Raw genomic sequence first — 22,961 nt, 5'->3', positions numbered from 1 at the left:
ATGTTTTTATGCTAATGCATTGTACATAAGTAATAGTAATTAGTATTTTGCTGGATGTTATTATGCTAATGCATTGTAAATAAGTAATGTAGCAATTGTGCTTGATGTTTTTCTTTCCTTTATTTGTGCAGCATGCTGATTGTCCTGGGGACTATTTTTGGAGCCATTATTCAGTGAGTGGATCTAAATTCGCAAACATGTAACCTTTATTCATTTTCTTGTAAGAATACACAAATGCATGTGGTTGCCAATGAACGAGTTTCCAACCATGAGACCGACGCCTTCGATGTCTGAGAAGAAACTTTGCCAAGGCCATAGCAGCAGAAAAACGTATACTGCATCATTATAGAGGGATTATTTATTTTTTTGTGTTGGTATTGCGATGTGCACTCTTCTTTAGCCATACACAAGGCGATACCTGTCAATAGGGTGCAGCGGTCAAAGTTGAGGAAAACAGTTGCGCCTTATAGTTATAGTCTAGGATCGGTATTCAGGAAACCGCCTGAGCGGCACTTGACCGCATGGTGGCGCTGTTTGTGCTGTAAGTCGCCTTAAGTGCCATTCATGAAACCCTGTTTCGATCCGCCAAAGTCACATGACGGCTTTAAACTTACCAGACCTACCTCTCGGCGCTACAGTCACTAACGGCATGATGTCGCCTGTAATCTTTTGATGTTTGGATGGCTGTGTCCGCATGTGGTCTTATGCCATGGGGCGCATGGCTGACCGTGCTTATCTCGGCTAGGAAGAAGCGTTGAGTGGCCGTGATTTCCTTTGATAAGGGTGTATGTGCGCATGTGTACAGAGCAAGAAGCATGTGTACAGAGCAAGAAGCATGTGTACAGAGCAAGAAGCATGTGTACAGAGCAAGAAGCATGTGTACAGAGCAAGAAGCATGTGTACAGAGCAAGAAGCGAGGTAACAACCTCGTTAGAAAAAAGTGCTCAAAGATGGTCTTATGAATGCCAGTTAAAATTGGAATTTAGATCCCTTTTGCTAAAATGGCTCCAGCCGCTGAAGCCTCCTCAATTTTTCCCTGAATACGACTCCAGAAAGTACGGTAAGGAAAATTGTCAAGGTAGGAGCTAAGCTGTTGATTTGTTATGTGTCCAGGTGATTGTTTACACAGGAAAGAAGATATCTTTAGAAGCATTGATCAATGTTAGCTTTGTGTGCATTTTTCCTGCAGTTCAGTGTATGTACAATGTACCACTATACAGTTCCAGAAAATGTGCACACCCATTCACGCAGTACGAATGCAGGAACAATTTTTGTTGCAGGTTCTCTGCTTTATCTGAGGGCTTCCCTGATTTGTTCAACCCTCACATGTTCTTCGTCTTCCTTTTGCCACCGTAAGTATACAAGAACATCGTTTTGCTTCAGCAGTTGAGGGGGGGGGGGGGGGGGGATTGGGACGGTGGTGTTTGCAGACATGTATCTTTTGTTTCCTCTGCTTAGTATGCTTACAAGTTTCATACAGCAAAAACTTTGATTTGAACACTGATGTTGCTAAGATTTTTTATTTAGGAGTCAATTTGCTAAGTTTTCCATGATGTAAAATTATACTTGGTTTATGGTGTGATTTATTTCTCAATTTCTGTTTCAGAATCATTTTGGAATCAGCATACAGTTTGTATGACAGAACGTTTTCTGACAACCTGGGGACAGTGTTACTGTTTGCTGGATTGGTAGGTGGAATATTTTCTAACGCTCAGTTTCTAGCATTTAGTTTATGTTTAAGATTAAAAGCAATTGTATTGAAACATGTCATTAATCTTTTTACATTTAGTCAAGTTTTGACTAAATGTTTTAACGTAGAGGGGGGAATCGAGACGAGGGTTGTGGTGTGTGTGTGTGTGTGTGTGTCTGTCTGTCTGTCTGTCTGTCTGTCTGTCTGTCTGTCTGTCTGTGCGTGTGTGTAGAGCGATTCAGACCAAACTACTGGACCGATATTTATGAAATTTGACATGAGAGTTCCTGGGTATGATATCCCCATACGTTTTTTTCATTTTTTTGATAAATGTCTTTGATGACGTCATATCCGGCTTTTCGTGAAAGTTGAGGCGGCACTGTCACGCCCTCATTTTTCAACCAAATTGGTTGAAATTTTGGTCAAGTAATGTTCGACGAAGCCCGGACTTCGGTATTGCATTTCAGCTTGGTGGCTTAAAATCTAATTAATGACTTTGGTCATTAAAAATCTGAAAATTGTAAAAAATAAATTTTTTTTTATAAAACTATCCAAATTTACGTTCATCTTATTCTCCATCATTTGCTGATTCCAAAAACATATACATATGTTATATTTGGTTTAAAAACAAGCTCTGAAAATAAAATATATAAAAATTATGATCAAAACTTTTTTTTCGAAATCAATTCAAAAACACTTTCATCTTATTCCTTGTCGGTTCCTGATTCCAAAAACATATAGATATGATATGTTTGGATTAAAAACACGCTCAGAAAGTTAAAACGAAGAGAGATAAAGAAAAGCGTGCTATCCTTCTCAGCGCAACTACTATCCCGCTCTTCTTGTCAATTTCACTGCCTGTGCATCGAGCGGTGGACTGACGATGCTACGAGTATACGCTCTTGCTGTAAAAATGCAGTGAGTTCAGTTTCATTCTGTTAGTTCGACAGCTTGACTAAATGTTGTAATTTCGCCTTACGCGACTTGTTTCTTTTAACTTGTTGTAATGGACAAGGTTCAGAAATAAATCTGTCAGGGTTTGTATGCAGTGTGGCAGAGTATGAGCTCCCTTTACTGAGCCAATTAGCTGTTCAAAGTGAGATAAAACAACTATCAGGCTGCACACTGCATAACATACACATCAGAGTTACTTGTTTGTCCCGATGGCAGGTTAAAGATGGACGTTACAGGTAGCGACTGAAGCTAACAGTCTGAGCGGATATATCCGCACCTGGTCAAATAGAGCCATATGAGTGGGTACGGATATATCCGTGCCTGGGAGACCATGAGTTCAAATGCTTAAAAATCCTGACACGGTTATTTGCGGAAAACGTCTGTTGACTAATAGAAAGGAAAATGCAGTGTATTCTTCATAAATTTATTGCTCAACTGGTTTTGGGTGAAAATAACAAAGAAATTATTGCGTATTTGCATATGTGCACATTTTAATGAGCATGTTATTTGATGATAATCTTTTTTTGGATTGCCACTAACCAGTTTCTAGATGTTTGGATCTAAGATTGAAGAAATGTCATTTTGTTTCAGGGAACGATCGTGTCGTTCTTCTTAGTAGGTAAGGGAATGTCAGTGATTGTTATGGTTACTTGAGGTTAAGTTTGTTCACATCTAATGCATGTCCTTCCTCTTTCTATTTTCTTTCCTTTTGTTTCTCTTGTTTAAAATTTGAACTTCCCTCCAGTTTTGCAGTGCAGTAAATTTTCACTACACATGTAATGTGTTACTGTTCCTAGCTTAAATTAAAGGCATATGTACTCGATGACTATACACGCTAATTGCTTTACCAACAGCTGGAGACATGCTAAATTAAGTTCCCTGCAAAATATTGTGGTCTAGGACCCCTTCAATGTTGAGATATGTTAATTTTCATTTTGATCTGGATCGTCCTATTTATAGATTTGGCAACATATGTAACGTTGATGCAAGGGAGCTAACACCGCGGCTTTGTTGACATCCTCACTTTTTCAGAGGCTAGAACAAGCTGTAATGCATGTATTATGGTCCGCGCATGGTGACATATCATCATTATATGGTCTTATGGTGCGTTTGACATCGATTATGGGCAAACTACACTTTGTAAACACGGGAGCGCGTACATATGCCTTTAACATTGTTTACAGCATTAATAACTTTTTTTTTTCCTTCCCCATCGTTCGGTTTGGTTGAGGTTTTTCTTTTTTGTGTGTTTGCACATTAACTTTGTGATTTTAATGCTGTTTTTGATTGTTGGTGAATATAAGATACATTTTCATGATATTTTGTTTTTGAATTAGAATTTGCACCATCCTTGGCAGTTTTTATGCTTCTAGGAAATGAAGAGAATTGCTTTGTGTGATTTTAAACATTTGTGAATTTGCAACATTCTCACTTTTTGTATTGTGTGAGCTTCTATAACATGTAGAGAGATGCTTTGTGTGATTTTGCAACATCCTTATTTTTTTGCAGTCTTAATGCATCTTGTACATGCAAAGAGCAATGCTTTATGTGAGGTTTACAGGATATGATATGAGCTGACATTTATTTCTTATACTGTTATAGCTATTTGTCAAATGTGACTAAACCTTGAACGGTTGAAAACGACGTAAAACACCAAATAAAGAAAGAAAGAAATGTGACTAAGGAACCCTGTCGAGAGGGGTGGGGGGGGGGGGGGGGGGGGGGTCAGATTTGTTTCCCCAACACTGTGGTCCCTGCAATGTAAGGCCCCTTCTAATAAACGACACTGTACCTGCTATAGTACCTTTGTCTATATACCGGCACGGTTGGCCTAGTGGTAAGGCGTCCGCCCCGTGATAGGGAGGTCGTGGGTTCGAACCCCGGCCGGGTCATACCTAAGACTTTGAAATTGGCAATCTAGTGGCTGCTCCGCCTGGCGTCTGGCATTATGGGGTTAGTGCTAGGACTGGTTGGTCCGGTGTCAGAATAATGTGACTGGGTGAGACATGAAGCCTGTGCTGCGACTTCTGTCTTGTGTGTGGCGCACGTTATATGTCAAAGCAGCACCGCCCTGATATGGCCCTTCGTGGTCGGCTGGGCGTTAAGCAAACAAACCAACAACAACCTTTGTCTATAGTTTTTTATAACAAAAATGTACCTGTCATGGCAGGCTACCTGCGATCTAGAAAACAAATTTGGCTGACCCCAAGGCCTTAAGGGGGTTCTTTCATCACTGGTACCACTGTACAGTCGAACCCACTTAAAACGAACACGCTAGTTACGAATTTTGACTTATAACGAATTAGTTTTAAGTTCCCAACTGAATACCTCTTTCTTCATGCTTAAAAAAAATGCTTAAAACGAATTCTTTATAACGAATTTACGCTTATAACGAGCACTTTTTGGATTCCCAAGCATGCATAATGTCTGTAATTTACTCACGCTTATGACGAAATCTTTAAACTCGTCCCGAGATCGACATATCATGGGAATTTGAGAAGTTTGAATACACGTGTGTCAAAGTCTTCCCTTGCGTCGACTGCTTGAACCATTGCTCAACCGATCACTGAATAAAGTTAAACTGATTACACTGTACTCACAAAACAATTTCAAATTTAGAATCAAAGTGATTGATAGCTCAGACACTGAACATGAATGACTGACTGACGTTTATTTCCTTCGCGAATACCAAAAACGAAACATCGAACGGAAGCCATTTCCAAAAAATATAGATGCCAGAGTGGTTTCCCTTGGACAAGGGAAACCACACTCTCAACGTTTGCGTTCGCCGGTTCGCGATAGTTTATCAGTCAGTCAGTGCTTTCGATTTGGATTTGAACATCATGTTGCAACAAAACAAAACAAAAACTAAATTGGCCAAGGTTTGCTACCCGTCGCCAAGGTAAGTGATTCCGGACAAATGATAGGAACACCGCGAATGTGGACAGTGTCAGTGTGTGCGCGTGTGTGTGACCAAAAACGTAACAACTGGATGAAACATCTGTGTGCTCACTCTCACTCAAACTCAACAATCATCACTCAACATGAGACACACATGAACATGTACCTGAATATGTCACTTTATTGTCTAAACGTGAAGCAGCATGAAAGTTGCGAAAGAAACAAATTGAAACACCATAAAATGTACAAGACTTTAAAAAAAAAAAAAAAAAACAAAATCGATCAATTTTCTTAATACGAATTTTGGTTAAGACGAACTTTTTTTCCGATCCCCAGTGATTCGTCTTAAGCGAGTTCGACTGTAGTACTAACATTACTTCTTCTTCTTCTTCTTCGTTCATGGGCTTAGACTCCCACGTTCACTCATGTTTTTAGCACGAGTGGAATTTTACGTTTATGACCGTTTTTACCCTGCCATTTAGACAGCCATACGCCGCTTTCGGAGGAAGCATGCTGGATATTTTCGTTTTTCTATAACCCACCGAGCTCTGACATGGATTACAGGATCTTTTGCATGCGCACTTGGTCTTGTGCTTGCGTGTACACACGAAGGGGGATAAGCCACTAGCAGGTCTGCACATAAGTTGACCTGGGAGATGGGAAAAATCTCCACACTTAACCCACCAGGCGGCCGCGGCCGCGATTCGAACCCTCGACCTTCCGATTAAGAGGCCGACGTCTTACCACCCCGCCACAGCGCCCGTCGTACCCTAACAACTTCAAAGCAACTGCCAACAATACTTAACAACAAGATGGAAGCAACATAAAATAATGCAAGTAAATATGTCACATTCTTTTTGATTGGCTATGGCGGAGCTTTGCATGTCAAAACTTGCGAAGCGAAGTAGGGGACGTCCAGCACTTCGCCGTAGCTGAGTTGTTTTTTTTGTATGAAGACTTCAAGAAGTTTCGCGAAGTCAACTTCGGTTTTAATTAAGTAGGGGCTTGATAAACAAAAGTGACTAATTGCAACAACTCATTCATTGTCAGAGTGTATACAGATCTGAAAATCATGTGTACCCTTGCCGTTGTGACGTTTTCATCTTTCGCCGTGTTGATATTTCGCTTCTCGGCCTCGTTGATCTAGTATAAACTCTACACTGAACAAAAAAACACCCTTCGATAGTACTGATGAGCGACCTTGTGTACCTTACATTCATGGGGCCAAATTTGTCCAACCAATTTGTTTTATTTAACTTACAAATTTGATTCATCCTAAAATGTTTCCTTCTTACTCAAGGGACGAAACCACTCAGTACACGTTTTCGAAGAATTCGATTTTGGGGTTGAAATCTATTAAATTTTACCACCAATTTTCTTCACATGCAAGAAACTGACATGCTTTTCGTCCTTAAATAATTTCACTTCTTAATTTTACCAGGAAACAACATTTCAGTCTTGAGTATATGTCGAGGGGGAAATATGTACACAGGCGAAAGATGAAATCGTGACACCGTGTTTATGGTTTTTGCCTTTTTGTATTGGTCAGGTTTGACGCTTTATGGGTTGATGTTGAGTGGCGCGATGGGAGAAGTCCCTGACATCAACTTGGTTCAAATTCTCGTCTTTTCGGCCCTCATTGTAGCCGTGGATCCAGTTGCTGTGAGTTATGGGCCCTGTTTAAAGATGCCTGCCTTACATGTAAATTACTACAGATTGGTAGAGGCTTTTATGTGCCATAAGAGAATCTTTCGGCTTCAACTGAGATTTTAAAAAAATCTACAGGCTGGCTGTTTTCTGTGCAGAGGAGGAATTTTTGCTGAATAGACGATGTTCAGAGATAACTATGTCGGGTTGGTATGGATTGTGAAAGAGTGAATACCCTTGCTTTTATTTGGACAAATAAATCTGCACCATGCTCCTTGTCGACGTGTTCCTGACACTTTCCTTGCTTGTGATCTGCTCGTGTTTGTGTCAGTAAAAGCAAGGGCATTCACTCTTTCACAACCCATACAAACCCAACAGAGTTATTTTCCAAATTCGTCTACATGTATTAATTTGGTGACATATGTGTCAACTTCTGTCTGCAGTGTCACTGTCACACTAATTTGGCAAAGAATTACCACTCAGCACAGTTGGTGTCCGATGTATTCTTGCATACTGTGTTGTGCTACAAATGAGAGTGAAATTTTATTTTTTTACATTTTTTTTTAACCCCAAATAAGCTTGATTTCTATGTGCACAATTGTATCTTTTTTATGCTTTTATTCTTAATGTTGGAGTTTGATTTTGGCTTCATCTTTAACTGTTTGTCAGAACTTTTTTTTCATGTTAGTGAGCAATTTTTATCTTGCTGTGTAACTGGTTTTGTGCAGTTGATTTTTTATGCAATTTGCAAGGTTTGGTTTCCTCTGTTTGGTTTGAGCTTTTCTTCATACATATTGGACTGGATGGTTTTGTGTGAGTGTGTGTGCACACGTGAGCTTGTGTGTGTGCGTGTGTGTGTGTGAGAGAGAAAGAGAGAGATAAAGTGTGTGAGAGCAAAGATAAATCGTTTGTATCTTGGTGAATATGATGTATTGTATGTTGTGTTTTGGTTCATCACAGGTGCTTGCAGTTTTTACCGAGATTGGTGTGAATGATGTCCTGTACTTCATTGTCTTCGGAGAATCGCTTTTGAACGGTAAGCTGGTATGAATGTGCTTGCGTATGTATGTATGTGTGTGTGCGCATGCTTTTGTGTGTGTATTTGTGTATGTGCACCGTGGGTGTGTTTGTGGCAGCGTGATTATAAACAATAATTTTTTAGTCCTATAGCAAAAGACTAGTGGTATAGTCGACGCATTGTCTTTTGTAGCGCAGACATCTCTCTTTAAAGTTACAGAAAATATGGCACCTTATACAAGCAGTGTCGCAGAACACTTTGCGTTTTGTTCTTCTTCTGCTGCGTTCGCTCAGATTTTGCATTCCGTTGTGCAGATGGCGTGACGGTGGTGCTGTACAAGGTCATGCAAGCGCTGAACCTGATGGAGGTCATCACTGTCGAGCAGATTGTCCTCGGCATCGTCAAGTTTGTCGTCGTCGTCCTCGGCGGGCTTCTTCTCGGCATCATTGCTGGCGTCATCTCTGCTTTCCTTACAAAGTTTACCCAGCATGTGGGAGGTAAAACGGCTTTGAGAAAGCAATTTTTGTTGTTTGCATTTTTGACTTCTTATTCTTTTTAGTTTGTGAGCGTCATTGTAACCAAAACGCTGTTCCTTAGACTCTGTTCTTTTTACATTCAGTCAAATAATGACTTCTTCTTCTTCGTCGTTCGCTAAATAATGACTGAATGTCTTAACAAGAGCGGGGAGCGACGTTTGTCTCCTGATGTATGTGTGTCTGTCTGTCTGTCTGTCTTTGAAAAGCATATCTCAAAAACTACTGGACAGATTGTGATGAAACTTGGTACAGACATTTTTGAGAGCATTTGCTACCCCCCGTGGGTTAGGGGGAAGAATTTACCCGATGCTCCCCAGCATGTCGTAAGAGGCGACTAACGGATTCTGTTCTCCTTTTACCTTTGTTAAGTGTTTCTTGTATAGAATATAGTCAATTTTTGTAAAGATTTTAGTCAAGCAGTATGTAAGAAATGTTAAGTCCTTTGTACTGGAAACTTGCAGTAAGGTAATATATTGTACTACGTTGCAAGCCCCTGGAGCAAATTTTTTATTAGTGCTTTTGTGAACATGAAACAATTGACAAGTGGCTCTATCCCATCTCCCCCCTTTCCCCGTCGCGATATAACCTTCGTGGTTGAAAACGACGTTAAACACCAAATAAAGAAAGAAAGAAAGAGAGCATTTGCTTAAAAAAAAATTTTGCCGATTTTGGATAGGGCTATTTGATGACGTCATATTTGACCGTTTGCAAAAGTTGAGGCAGCACTCTCACGGCTACAGTTTTTCATCAATTTGTTTGAAATTGTCGTTACTTGATCTTTGACTTGGTCCGGACTATGGGATTGCATTTCAGCTTGGTATCTTACGATACTTATGAAAAATTCACTGAAAATTAGCCGATTTTTTTCAATTTCTGACAAATCAATATTTCAATCACGAAGGTGACATTATTGTATTCCGTATTGCCTCCTGTATCCAAAAATAAATAGCTTTGTTGTGTTGGATTAAATTGAAGAAAACCGTTAAATAGTGACTTTATTTAATGTGAGATGAAAACACAAACAAATATCATTCCTCTATTCCTTATCATGTGCTGAATAAAAACAAAAAATAAATCTTTGAAAGGAAATTATGCTTCATAAAGCCTGTATTGACTTTACACTAGCTCCTTTTAAACATGCAAATGACAGATATGGCGAGATATTATGACATCACCTTGCATATTCTTTCCCCCAAACACAGCAAAGATTTTGCCTTGTGCGTACTGCCTATGGTGCTTATTTTTCTTCTCAGTACTCTCCCCTCTCTCTCTCTCTCTCTCTCTCTCTCTGTCTCTCTCTCTCTCTCTCTCTGGCTCTCTCTCTTTCTCTCTCTCTCTCTCTCTCTCTCTCTCTCTCTCTCTCTCTCTCTCTCTCTCTCTCTCTCTCTCTCTCTCTCTCTCTCTCTCTCTCTCTCTCTCCGTCGCTCTTTCACTCTCTCTCTCTCGGAAGGCGAAAGGCAAACGGGCGTATTTTAGTGTGCATTCACTTGACTGAATGGTTAATCACGCCTCAGCGTTCTTGTTTAGTTGTACATTAGGTCTGGGTCTGTCTGTCTGTCCTCTTCTTGGCTGATTTTGTTATTTCTCTTTCTGTCATTCTCTTTTTATTTGCCGACGAAGACCTTGTGTCAAAACTAGTTCACTGTCCAACAGTTTTGACATGAAGGTCTTTTGACCGAATAATTTTTTTTTCAGCCAGTACATTTGGACCTATACATATTTTCAGTTCTGGTCCTTCTGACCTAGTGTCCAATGATTCTAAAAAACATTGCAAGCATCGTCAATTCTGTACAAATGTTTGATGGATTGTAATTTGTATTGCAGTTGTACAACCCTTGGTTATCTATGCTATGGCGTATCTGGGATTCCTGGTATCAGAACTCTTTGAGGTCTCTGGTATCATCAGGTATGCTGTTTATATCTTAACCCTTACGTCACTTGATGAAATACCTGTCAAATAAAAGAATGACATTTCAGCGTCCATCTACAGAAACAAGCAAGTGACTTGGTCCACTGGTTCCAAAGATATAAACATTTGAAGACAGAAATGAGGATTTCGTGGGGCTGGTTATAAGAGGAAAGTCTGCTAAAAGTTCGGCATTAAATTGGATTGTGCTGAAAGGGTTAACCTTCATCGTGCTTCCTGGGTCGTGGACAACCCAGAGCCTCACAAAATTGTCTGTATCTCTGAAACTATTGGTAGTTTTTGATTGAAACTTCATGTAATCTTCAGACACCATAGGACGCTCCCATCGACCAACCTCTGAAGGGTTATCTTTGTAAACAAACCAATAAACTGAATGACATAAATTGAACTAGACAGTCCGGATGATGCGGGTTGTGGGCGACCCATATGGAATTAAAGAAGGATTTTACTATTTTTATCCCTATTCGGATGACGTGGGTCTTATACGACCCATACTCGGCAAAGAGGCGGTAAAGAGTTTATCCCTATTTGGACAGCGTTAGTTGTGTACGATCCATACTTTTTACCTTAATCCTTCTTCTAAAGTATAGGTCATACACGACCCACATCATCCAGACCCCCCCGCGCGTTAGGGGGAAGAATTTACCCGATGCTCCCCAGCATGTCGTAAAAGGCGATTAACGGATTCTGTTTCTCCTTTTACCCTTGTTAAGTGTTTCTTGTATAGAATATAGTCAATGTTTGTAAAGATTTTAGTCAAGCAGTATGTAAGAAATGTTAAGTCCTTTGTACTGGAAACAGTAAGGTGATATATTGTACTACGTTGCAAGCCCCTGGAGCAATTTTTTGATTAGTGCTTTTGTGAACAAGAAACAATTAACAAGTGGCTCTATCCCAACCCCCCCCCCCCCCCCCCTTTCCCCGTCGCGATATAACCCTTCGTGGTTGAAAACGAAGTTAAACACCAAATAAAAAAGAATCATCCAGACTGTGTAGTCCAAAGCGTGATCCGGTGAAGGTTAAGGGAACTGATTGCTGATGTTACATTGTTGTTTTGTGTGTGCAGCATCATAGCCTGTGGCCTGGTACAGCGACACTACGCTTTCTCCAACATAGCATATAAGTCGCGAACCACAGTGAAATATTTCACTAAGGTGTTGGCGTGAGTTCTTTTGCTAAGTTTTTCATTTTTCCTATTTGATGGGCTTTTTCTTTCCTGGTTTGGGCGCAAGTTATTAGTCGCAAGTCAGGAAAACACAAGGTAAGTAATAGTCTCCTGTCCGCCCAGCCGACCTTCCCCTTGACCCTGCTTGTGACCTCGATGTTTGATGCCCCCGCAAGGGGCACGGTACTCTCTAAGCACCCAAAACCTCAAAGAGAGATAACTGGCGGAAACCTTCCTATTGTAGTCTCCTGTCCGCCCAGCCGACCTTCCCCTTGACCCTGCTTGTGACCTCGATGTTTGATGCCCCCGCAAGGGGCACGGTACTCTCTAAGCACCCAAAACCTCAAAGAGAGATAACTGGCGGAAACCTTCCTATTGTAGTCTCCTGTCCGCCCAGCCGACCTTCCCCTTGACCCTGCTTGTGACCTCGATGTTTGATGCCCCCGCAAGGGGCATGGTACTCTGTAAACACCCAAAATCTCTAAGAGATAACTGGCGAAAACCTTCCTATTGAATGAGTAGGTCAGCCAGATCATCAGCTTTTTGTTTCTTCGCTTCATTTTTAACTCATTCGCTGCGTGTCGGAACTGGAATTCCGACACCTGTGTTTAGCGTTGGCTGCGTGCCGGTACTTGAGTTCCGACGGATATCACGAATTTTTAACGGTGTAAACGGTCCTGCTGACCAAGGGAAACAACCCCTGCAATGAACTTCTATCTGTCTACAGTGGTACCATTCACTGTAAACAGTTCCTTCCCTTAAATTGTTGGGATTAATAAAAATTTTGTTGACGGTGTGCGACCCACGTGTTTTGACTTTTCCAAGATGGCGGATCGTTCTGCTGAGACGTAGTAACTTGAAAAGAGTGCTAGAACGTGTTATTCAGTACGGTTCTGATCTTGACCTCAGTGATGATGATAGTGGAGATGATATTTTAGATTCTGGTGACGATTTTGTGCCAATGGACGATCATTTGGGTGATGATTCGGGCAATGCAAGTGTCGATCATGACATTGTGTATGATGAACCCATGACGTAGAAAGTTTTTTTGTTTTGCTTCAAATTGGATATTTTGCCTGGATATGAAGACAACAACAGGTATGTACTTTCAAATGTTTCATATATTTTCTAAAAGAGTAAGTTCCAAACTTTGCAAAAACATAAGGTATGTAAGGTTATCTTGTGTTGTTGATTTTTAATAATTTTTTCAAAATGGCTCTAAATCGCGCGTTGGCAGGGAACACAGGGGAAATTTAGACGCGCAGCGAATGAGTTAAAGAAAACACATGCCAGGGATCGCGTTTACGCACGATTTTTGCGTATTTGACGCATTTTAAAAGTCGCTGACGCGTTTTTTTCGCCGCGCCGCGTAAGCCATACGCAAAAATATTGTAACTTTTTCTTGTCTTCACGCAGCGCTTTTGCTCTGACTTAATAATCACCCGATCCTGAAACTGACTATAGGGCTCGAAAAGTGACGACACACATGAAATCTGCGCGTCAAAACTAAAGTCCGTTTCTTTTTGCATCGAAGTATCGCAAACGAACGTAACGAGGGTATTACCAGATAATGTCTTGTCGGATAATGAAACAGACATTAGCTGCTCTCCCATCTCGCGCTTCCAAAAGGCGGAAAGTGTGTCAAGTCGTATTAGAGCGGGAAACAAACTCGCAAGGCCCGAAGGTTGGAGACAGCAGGGGTGTTATTCGACAGGCGTGCGTTGACTTCGACAGGAAAACTCGCCGTATTTAGGTAAGGAGTGTCTTTAAGTCTTTCGTGCGTGTTTTGTTTGTGTCTGTACGTGTTTTCGTAGTACGCAAAAATATTGGTCCGTGACGCGTTTTTTTCGTTTCGTTGCGTATGACTTACGCGTTTTTTAAAAAGCTAGCGCGATCCCTGCATGCACGTACGAATGCATGTACGCAGGCATGCAAGCATTAACACACATGTATGCATGCACACACACACACGCACGCATGCATGCATGCACGCAGGCACACACACACACACACACACACACACACACACGCAGGCACTCACACACACCCACGCACGCGCACGCACACCACACAAGCACTTGCACACACACACACACACACACACACACACACACTGCAAACACAAATCACAAGGGCTTTGTCCTTTTCATGGATTGTAATACATCACTGAAGCATGACGCCATGTCATTCATTCTGTGCTGTTTTCAGGTCAGCCAGTGAGATCATCATCTTCTTGTTTCTTGGTCTAGACCTGGTCAGTGATGACCACGAATGGAACACTGGCTTTGTCTTGTGGACACTTGTCCTTTGCACTGCGTATCGGTTCTTGGGTGAGTGAGTTTATGATTTGCTTATCTGTGCTTAGTGAAAGTTTGCATTCACATTGATGTATGGAATTAACACTTATGCCTGGCCATAATACATGTAAATGTAACGTTTTATTTTGTCTATTTTGTTCCAATTACCTACCATTTTTGTCTTTTGGTTATACACTGGCATATATATGTTTCTTGGCCAATGTGTTTGTGTGTTGATGGGGTTGTTGTTGTTTGTTTTTGTGTTGTTGGTTTTTTTGGGTGGGTTTTTTTTTTTTTTTATGGGGGGGGGGGGGGATATGTGCAGGAGGTTTGTGGGAATTGCTTGGAGGCGAAGGATGGCAGTTTGGATGAGTCTTTGGGAACATTTGTGTCATGGACCCTTCTTCTGAACACAACTTTTAGGTTCTTTTTTCACATTTTGCTCCCTTTTGTGCATACATTTGTGTATGTGGATTTACCGTTGAGCAGTCAAGAACACTAAACTTATTCCAAAATCGCCCAAAACGTTGCCATCATTTTGGGACAACTGCTTAACCTTTCATCAAGGATTGCCTAAACTTGAAAAGCTTCAAAGCTTGTATGGCCATTTTGTATTTAAGAACAAATACACTTTGATTACATTAAACCCTCTTCTTTCTCTTTCACTTTCACATCTGTGGCTGACTCGCCTTGATGGAAATTATCAATACCACCAAAACAGAATGTGAAGCAGGGATGACTTGTATTTCTTTGCCAAAGAGCTGGCCAGATATAAAACAATTATTGTGTATTTGATATGGGCGCAGTGGCAAGAATTGCTGGCCTCCCATGCGGAAGGTCAGGGGTTCGAATCCCGGCAGCGCCTGCATGTTGGATTAAGGGTGGAGATTTTTCTGATCACCCAGGTCAACTTATGTGCAGGGGAGATCAAGAGAGTTTCAACTCATGAACAAAGAAGACTATTTATGGTGTAAGGTAATTGTATGGCAGTAACAAGTTACAACATTTTTCGCTTTTCACTGAAAAAGGTCAGGATTATTGTGGTATTCTTCCGGAGTCAATTTTTAAATTGTTCAGAGAAATCAGGGTAGTTATTTTTTTTTTTATTAGAGTTTATCAGACTGTCTCTGGTTTGATTTTGTGTGTGAGTGTGTAATGTACATTTATTTGCACTGTTTGCACACTGCTTCTTTTATTACGTTGCAGTGACGTTTGGAATTGCTTGCCTCGTCAATCGCTTTGACACCATGCGTGTGCGTCTAATTAGCTATGAGGAAATGTTCATGATTGTGAGTAATAAATAGATCACCACTAACAGTATGCACTGTAGTAGAAAGCATTGTTTGCCGTAGAAAAGCTTTTCACATGGATGCATTCAGCATAATACGCTTTTTAACACATTCTCAATCACATGAAATTGACCATTCTTTTTATCTCCAAATAATAGAAATTTATCAGCTTTAAGGGGCTTCTCAGGAGGGGCTTGCCCCAGGAAGCTTTTTCATTTCTACCCCTGCCGTCTCAACCCTGTTTTCACTATGAGGAAGAGCGTCAGGCCTCTAGAGATAAATTACAGACACCGTCCTTCCTGTGTTAATGATCAACGAAACCACCACAGATCTGTTCAGGCTTTTACATGAGATAGGAGCGTTTTTCCACTTGGACACATAGCGAAAATGAACACCCTGGCTTCTGTCTGTGCAGTGTGGTGTTTTTGTCTGAATTAACTTTGTAAGAGACGATTTTGTCAATCTGCAGTGTAGCCAAATATTCCTACGGTGCGACACTGTGTATGTTGCGTATGTGTGCACTTGCATGCATGGCTATTTTGTTTCCAGAACTTAAGGAACGATACTGCAAGTATAATAATGATGATGATGATAATAATAAAGTTAAGAAATAGCTCCACCCCCCACCCCCGCCCTCTCCTTAACCATCCCCTCCCACCCCGACAGGTATGTCTGCGTGTGTATTTGCATGGGTGAAACCAATTTGTATTCCATAATTGTAAACCATGTGGTTGTTTTATGTGATGTCCATGTATATATAATTATATAATGTAAAATATCAGAAAAATGATTAAAAAAAATATATATGAAAAAATTACAAAGCTTTTGTACAGCTTAAGTCTCGCATAGGATGAAAAACGTGTTTGTTTTTTTCAAACAAAAAGAAAACGCAACAGAAAGCAGTTAGGGTAAATTCTCAATCAAATTTTTGGCAGCCTGTCCCTGACTTATTCAGAATGGTAAGGCCACAAAAAAAAAAATAGGTCTGTTTACGGTAACCCGACCGACCCTATTTTTTTCGCGCGACCCTAGACTTTTTTTGGCATTTGGGAAAAAAAAAAAAATTCTTTTGTTTTTTTGGCAAAATAACGTAAAAATATGGTTTTTTGGAAAAGAAAAAAAAAAAATCCCGACCTACCGACCCTATTTTTTGGGCCTATGTTACCGTACACAGACCTATTTTTTGGGGGGGCCTAATACGTAAGGAATGACGGCACGTGATGTCTAGTGTATTGTCAATCTCAACGTTTTTTCCATCGTTACCATGCAGGCTTTTGGGGGCTTGCGAGGTGCAGTCGCCTTCTCATTGGCCGCACTGCTGGATGAAAACGCTCTTCCCATGAAAAACATGTTCGTCACCACCACCATGGTCATGATTCTCTTCACAGTCTTTTTCCAGGTAAGTTTCGAGTAATCAGGCATAGTCCATTGGTTATACAGTGGAACCCCCACTTTAAGACCTCCAGAAATCTGATAAAACCAGGTCTTAATAGGGAGGGAGTTTTAAATTGGGGGGTGGTAAGACGTCGGCCTCCTAATCGGTAGGTCGTGAGTTCGAATCCCGGTCGATGCCACCTGGTGGGTTAAGAGTGGCGATTTTTCCGATCTCCCAGGTCAACTTATGTGCAGACCTGCTTAGTGACTTAACCCCCTTCGTGTGTACACGCAAGCACAAGACCAAGTGCGCACGGAAAAGATCCTGTAATCCATGTCAGAGTTCGGTGGGTTATATAAACACAAAAATACCCAGCATGCCTCCCCCGAAATCGGCGTATGCTGCCTGAATGGCGGCGTGAAAACAGTCATACATATAAAAATCCACTCGTGCAAAAACATAAGTAAACGTGGGAGTTTCAGCCCATGAACGAAGAAGAAGAAGAAGAAAAAACAAGTCGCGTAAGGCGAAAATACAATATTTAGTCAAGTAGCTGCCATTTTTCAGCAAGACCGTATACTCGTAGCATCGTCAGTCCACCGCTCATGGCAAAGGCAGTGAAATTGACAAGAAGAGCGGGGTAGCAGTTGCGCTAAGAAGGATAGCACGCTTTTCTGTACCTCTCTTTGTTTTAACTTTCTGAGCGTGTTTTTAATCCAAACATATCATATCTATATGTTTTTGGAATCAGGAACCGACAAGGAATAAGATGAAAGTGTTTTTAAATTGATTTGGACAATTTAATTTTGATAATAATTTTTATATATTTAATTTTCAGAGCTTGTTTTTAATCCGAATATAACATATTTATATGTTTTTGGAATCAGCAAATGATGGAGAATAAGATAAACGTAAATTTGGATCGTTTTATAAATTTTTATTTTTTTTTACAATTTTCAGATTTTTAATGACCAAAGTCATTAATTAATTTTTAAGCCACCAAGCTGAAATGCAATACCGAACCCCGGGCTTCGTCGAAGATTACTTGACCAAAATTTCAACCAATTTGGTTGAAAAATGAGGGCGTGACAGTGCCGCCTCAACTTTCACGAAAAGCCGGATATGACGTCATCAAAGACATTTATCAAAAAAATGAAAAAAACGTATGGGGATTTCATACCCAGGAACTCTCATGTCAAATTTCATAAAGATCGGTCCAGTAGTTTAGTCTGAATCGCTCTACACACACACACAGACACACACACACACACACACACACACACACACACACATACACCACGACCCTCGTCTCGATTCCCCCCTCTACGTTAAATTATTTAGTCAAAACTTGACTAAATATAAAAAGGAGTTCCACTGTATATAATGTGCAAAATTCTTTTTTCAATGATGATACACTGGCCAAGGGGAGTGAATGATATTTTGTCAATATTTGGTCTCAATGCTAATCAGCGGTATTTCGGTCAGAAGTATTATATGTTTATTTGAAGATTTGCTTTTTTTCTGCTTAGAAATTGCTTCATTTGATTTGAGCAGGTTTGGAGCGTCCTGTCAGAGGACATAGATCACACCTACCCTCAATTATAGTGTTCTATAATTAGTCGTAACGAAAAAGTTATCTTGGTATCAAAGAGTGAGATAATGCTTTACTGCGCTAGTTAAGATCTTGGTCTTTTTACATTTAGTCAAGTTTTGACTAAATGTTTTAACATAGAGGGGGAATCGAGACGAGGGTCGTGGTGTATGTGTGTGTGTGTGTCTGTGCGTGTGTGTGTGTGTAGAGCGATTCAGACTAAACTACTGGACCGATCTTTATGAAATTTTACATGAGAGTTCCTGGGTATGAAATCCCCAGACGTTTTTTTCATTTTTTCGATAAATGTCTTTTATGACGTCATATCCGGCTTTTTGTAAAAGTTGAGGCGGCACTGTCACACCTTCATTTTTCAATCAAATTGATTGAAATTTTGGCCAAGCAATCTTTGACGAAGGCCGGACTTCGGTATTGCATTTCAGCATGGAGGCTTAAAAATTAATTAATGACTTTGGTCATTAAAAATCTGAAAATTGTAATTAAAATTATTTTTTTATAAAACGATCCAAAATTACTTTTATTTTATTCTTCATCATGTTCTGATTCCAAAAACATATAAATATGTTATATTAGGATTAAAAACAAGCTCTGAAAATTAAAAATATAAAAATTATGATTAAAATTAAATTTCCGAAATCGTTTTAAAAACAATTTCATCTTATTCCTTGTTAGTTCCTGATTCCAAAAACATATAGATATGATATGTTTGGATTAAAAACACGCTCAGAAAGTTAAAACGAAGAGAGGTACAGTAAAGCGTGCTGTGCAGCCCAGGGCAACCGCTACCGCGCTAAACAGGCTCGTAACTTTCACTGCCTTTTGCACTAAATTTCCGAAATCGTTTTAAAAACAATTTCATCTTATTTCTTGTCGGTTCCTGATTCCAAAAACATACAGATATGATATGTTTGGATACGTGTGAGCTCGTTTGCCCATTTGGGTTCCCCAAACTATACTTTGAGAGCATAGTCAGCTTCACTCCGCTTTCGTTGAGTATACATGCTGGGTATTTTTGTGTTTCCATAACCCACCGAACTCTGACATGGATTACAGGATCTTTTTCGTGTGCACTTGGTCTTGTACTTGCGTGTACACACGAAGGGGGTTAAGTCACTAGCAGGTCTGCACATAAGTTGACCTAGGAGATCGGAAAAAATCTCCACTCTTAACCCACCAGGCGGCAGCGACCGGGATTCGAACTCACGACCTCCCGATTAGGAGGCCGACGTCTTACCACCTCGCCACTGCGCCCGTCCTTGGTCTTTTGATGGTCTCATTGTTATTTTTATGTTCGACCAGTACTAAAGCCGTTTGGTTGACGTAATAGGGAATGTTTTTTATGTTCATAACTAAATGAAATGAATCATAAATGTGTGTTTAGTATGTATGCATAAGCACACTTGAGAATCTCTGTGAATTGAATGAGAACAAATGACGTCAAATGTGATGACAGAAATTAGAAAAGATCGCATTTTAGGCCCATAACTAAATGTTTTAGTGTGTGGTTTCTTTATATCAGCTCAACTTGTTGTTCAAATGACGCTGTCATGGTGTTGTGCTGTGTGTCCAACAGGGCATCACCATCAAGCCACTGGTCAAGCTGCTCTCCATCACACTGGCCCCTCACAAAAACGAAAGCATGTACTGTGAGCTCAGCAATCACGTAAGTTTCTTTATCTTTTCATTTTCTTCTTTTTCATGTTCATAACTTTCTTGTCCCGGCCATCGCTGGGAAATTTGGGCCACTTCTAACCAGTAAAAATTTGGCAGCAATGAGTCGAGTCGCACGCTACCCGGGGGTGTGTGTGTGTTTAGGTGTAATCAGCCGCCTGTACATTTTGTTTGAGTACATATTCATGTACATGTGTATTTTAGTGTGAATGTGTGTTTAGTATGAATGCATAAACACACCTGGGAATGTCTGTGAAAGGAATGAGAACAAATGACATCAAACGTGTTAACAGAAATTCAAAAAGATTGCATCTGAAAGTGAAAGTCGTTTTAGGTCAAAGCACGTGCAACATAGCACTTGAGTGTTGTTTTTCTGTCATTTCTTGTTAATCAGAAGTTTTGTCATTTTATTTTTTTTATTTTTTAGCTATTTATCAGAATTTGCTGGCTTTTGCATTCCAGGTTTCAGATCATCTGATGGCTGGTATTGAAGGTGTGGTCGGCTTTCATGGCAGGAATCATATCAGGGTATGTTTTTCACATTTTACTTCTGTTTGCTTTCCGAAAGGGATGGATTTGCATGTGGGGGATGATGATACAAACAAATTTAACCAGGGCCGAGATGCACGAGAAAGTTGGGAGTCAGCTGCGATGTTAGATTGGTTAAAATTGTTTGTTGTGATTTCAACAAATCGGACTCCGTGGTTTGTTCTCACTCATTTAGGTTTCACCCCCTTTCGCTTTGTGCAACTCAGCCCTGAACACATTTGATTTGATGTAATGGCTAAAACTGAGCACACTGATTTACATCACACTGGGTTGCGCTCAGTGGACATTTTGGGCAGTTTACAACACATAAAAATGCAGTCATTCATACCAGTATTGATTGCATTTGACAGCCAAAAATCTGAGAAAATCAGGTCGTAAAAAGGAAGGAGTCTTAAAATGGGGGTAAATTTACAGAGGTTATGAACAAAAAGTTCGAGAAAACAGAATCTTTAAAGGGATGAAGTCTTAAATTGGGGGGGGGCCTTAAAAGGGGGGTTTAACTCTATCTAAACAAAGTTATTGATATGCTGAATCTTCTTAGTTTGACTTGTTACCTTGAAGAATCACCGGCTTTTTGTTGGATCTTTTTATCTTGCCAGTTTGAATGTACTGGTTTCAAATCACCCAATGCAAGGACTTGGATCATACTATACCAAGACTATTGATGCAGAACACATGAAGACAAGGCTGATGAGCAAAGTGTAACTTGTGTAGCATGTGTGACAGGGAGACTTCACCCTTCACAGCAGACTCTGCAGAGTTGTCTGCCGGCATGAGCGTGTGCTATTTATAGAAGCTCGACGTTTCTTGTATGTCATTCGCTGGTTAGACACCTGTTAAATGTATAGTTCTGTTTGTGATGTAAGTCCGACTGCTGCTGTCTCCTTGTATGTTGGGAACCTTTGCGTACCCATAGCAGTTTTTGTAGGGCTAAGAAATTAGCATTAAAATCAAAAACCTGTTTGAATGGCTTTGCCTCCAAAGTTGGTTGTTGTGCTTTGGCCTATCGGTTACACATGTAACGTTTGGTTGCAGGAAAAGCTGGAGCAGTTTGATGCGGAACACATAAAGAAATGGCTGATGAATGAACCAGACGTGGTTGACGCCAATCTTGAAGATTTCTACAACAAAATTGTCATCAAGTGAGAACCTCAGCTTACTTTCCTTTTAAATTTCTTTCAAACTCCTTTTTGACTCTTTTCAACTGCTTATTCAGGAATATTCAGTTTGAAGATGCAGCACAACCTCTGTATTTTTTGTATCCTTTTTTTCAATTCATTAACCAACTTTATCATTTTTTTTTTTAAAGAATCTGAGAGTTGAAAATGTAATGCTTCTGGTTGTGTGTTGGATGTAGGGCATCTAGATACAAAAAACAGTTGGGACAGGCAATTGAGTGTTGAAGGACATACATGCAATACCACACAGACTCACACACAGACAGACACACACACACACAGACACACACACACACACACACATGCACGCACACATGCACGCACGCATGCACACACACACTATATTGGGGGAAAGGTCACTACTACTTCAAGCACCAGTGGGGTGTTGTTGTTGTTTTTTTGTTTGTTTTTTCTTGTCTTGACAAAATTTCTTGTCATCATTTTCACGAGATTTCATTCACAAACACCTGGGAAATAAATCTCATGTTCCCCATGCAATAAATCCCTGGTTACCATAGTTGCAGGAAGCAGGTTATACATGAATAATCAAAAGCAAACCCAATAGAAACGCTTGGGGATTCTTCGGCTCTTTTCATTGGCGTTTCCCCAGACCTAGACAGACTGCTTTGCAAAGTTCCAAAAACGAACTGGCAAACAAAAAACAAAACTACTTCATGAAAGGTCATAAATTCATCACAAACAAATGAAACCTAGCGATATGTTTTGTCTTCTTACAAAGTCATGCAGTGCGTGTATTTGTGTTTTGATACACAGACGTTCGGAGAAACAGGAACGTCAAGTTCAAGTCAAACCAATTGACCCCTGACACGCAAATTTTGACCCGTGCACAAGACGTTGTATCGATAAACGAAGCGCAAATAAGAAATGATAATAAAAGCAAAGAACATAGCAACAAGATATGCAAACATCTAACAAAGCCGAGCAAGCAGAATGACAGGTCCAATGAAAAAGTTGCTTTCACATGCCAGCTTTGATTGCAACAACGTGCTGGGGCCCCAAACCATGTATCATCAAAACGGAACTCGTGTTTCAAAGCATGGCTCCCTGTGTTGATTTGGCACTTATTTTCTCATTACCAAAATGATGACAAAAACGATGTTTGGTGGTTTGTTGTCAGACCAGCTTTTTTGT

General features: G+C 40.3%; 1 protein-coding gene across 1 annotated transcript in view; it reads left to right on the top strand.

Annotated features, from left to right (window-relative positions):
- LOC138945590 (Na(+)/H(+) exchanger beta-like) overlaps positions 1 to 22,961 on the top strand; it is a 49,281-nt gene that overhangs the window by 7,510 nt on the left and 18,810 nt on the right. The window contains exons 5-19 of the mRNA XM_070317040.1: positions 132 to 173; positions 1,281 to 1,352; positions 1,607 to 1,688; positions 3,236 to 3,263; positions 7,095 to 7,207; positions 8,153 to 8,228; positions 8,525 to 8,707; positions 10,571 to 10,652; positions 11,740 to 11,835; positions 14,047 to 14,168; positions 15,342 to 15,424; positions 16,695 to 16,823; positions 19,985 to 20,074; positions 20,545 to 20,610; positions 21,667 to 21,773. Coding sequence (XP_070173141.1) covers positions 132 to 173; positions 1,281 to 1,352; positions 1,607 to 1,688; positions 3,236 to 3,263; positions 7,095 to 7,207; positions 8,153 to 8,228; positions 8,525 to 8,707; positions 10,571 to 10,652; positions 11,740 to 11,835; positions 14,047 to 14,168; positions 15,342 to 15,424; positions 16,695 to 16,823; positions 19,985 to 20,074; positions 20,545 to 20,610; positions 21,667 to 21,773 — 1,371 coding nt within the window. The remainder of the gene's footprint in view (positions 1 to 131; positions 174 to 1,280; positions 1,353 to 1,606; positions 1,689 to 3,235; positions 3,264 to 7,094; positions 7,208 to 8,152; positions 8,229 to 8,524; positions 8,708 to 10,570; positions 10,653 to 11,739; positions 11,836 to 14,046; positions 14,169 to 15,341; positions 15,425 to 16,694; positions 16,824 to 19,984; positions 20,075 to 20,544; positions 20,611 to 21,666; positions 21,774 to 22,961) is intronic.

This window comes from Littorina saxatilis, linkage group LG13 (genome assembly GCF_037325665.1).
Source record: "Littorina saxatilis isolate snail1 linkage group LG13, US_GU_Lsax_2.0, whole genome shotgun sequence".
Taxonomy (NCBI): domain Eukaryota; kingdom Metazoa; phylum Mollusca; class Gastropoda; order Littorinimorpha; family Littorinidae; genus Littorina; species Littorina saxatilis.
This window is presented reverse-complemented; position numbering and strand designations above follow the sequence as displayed.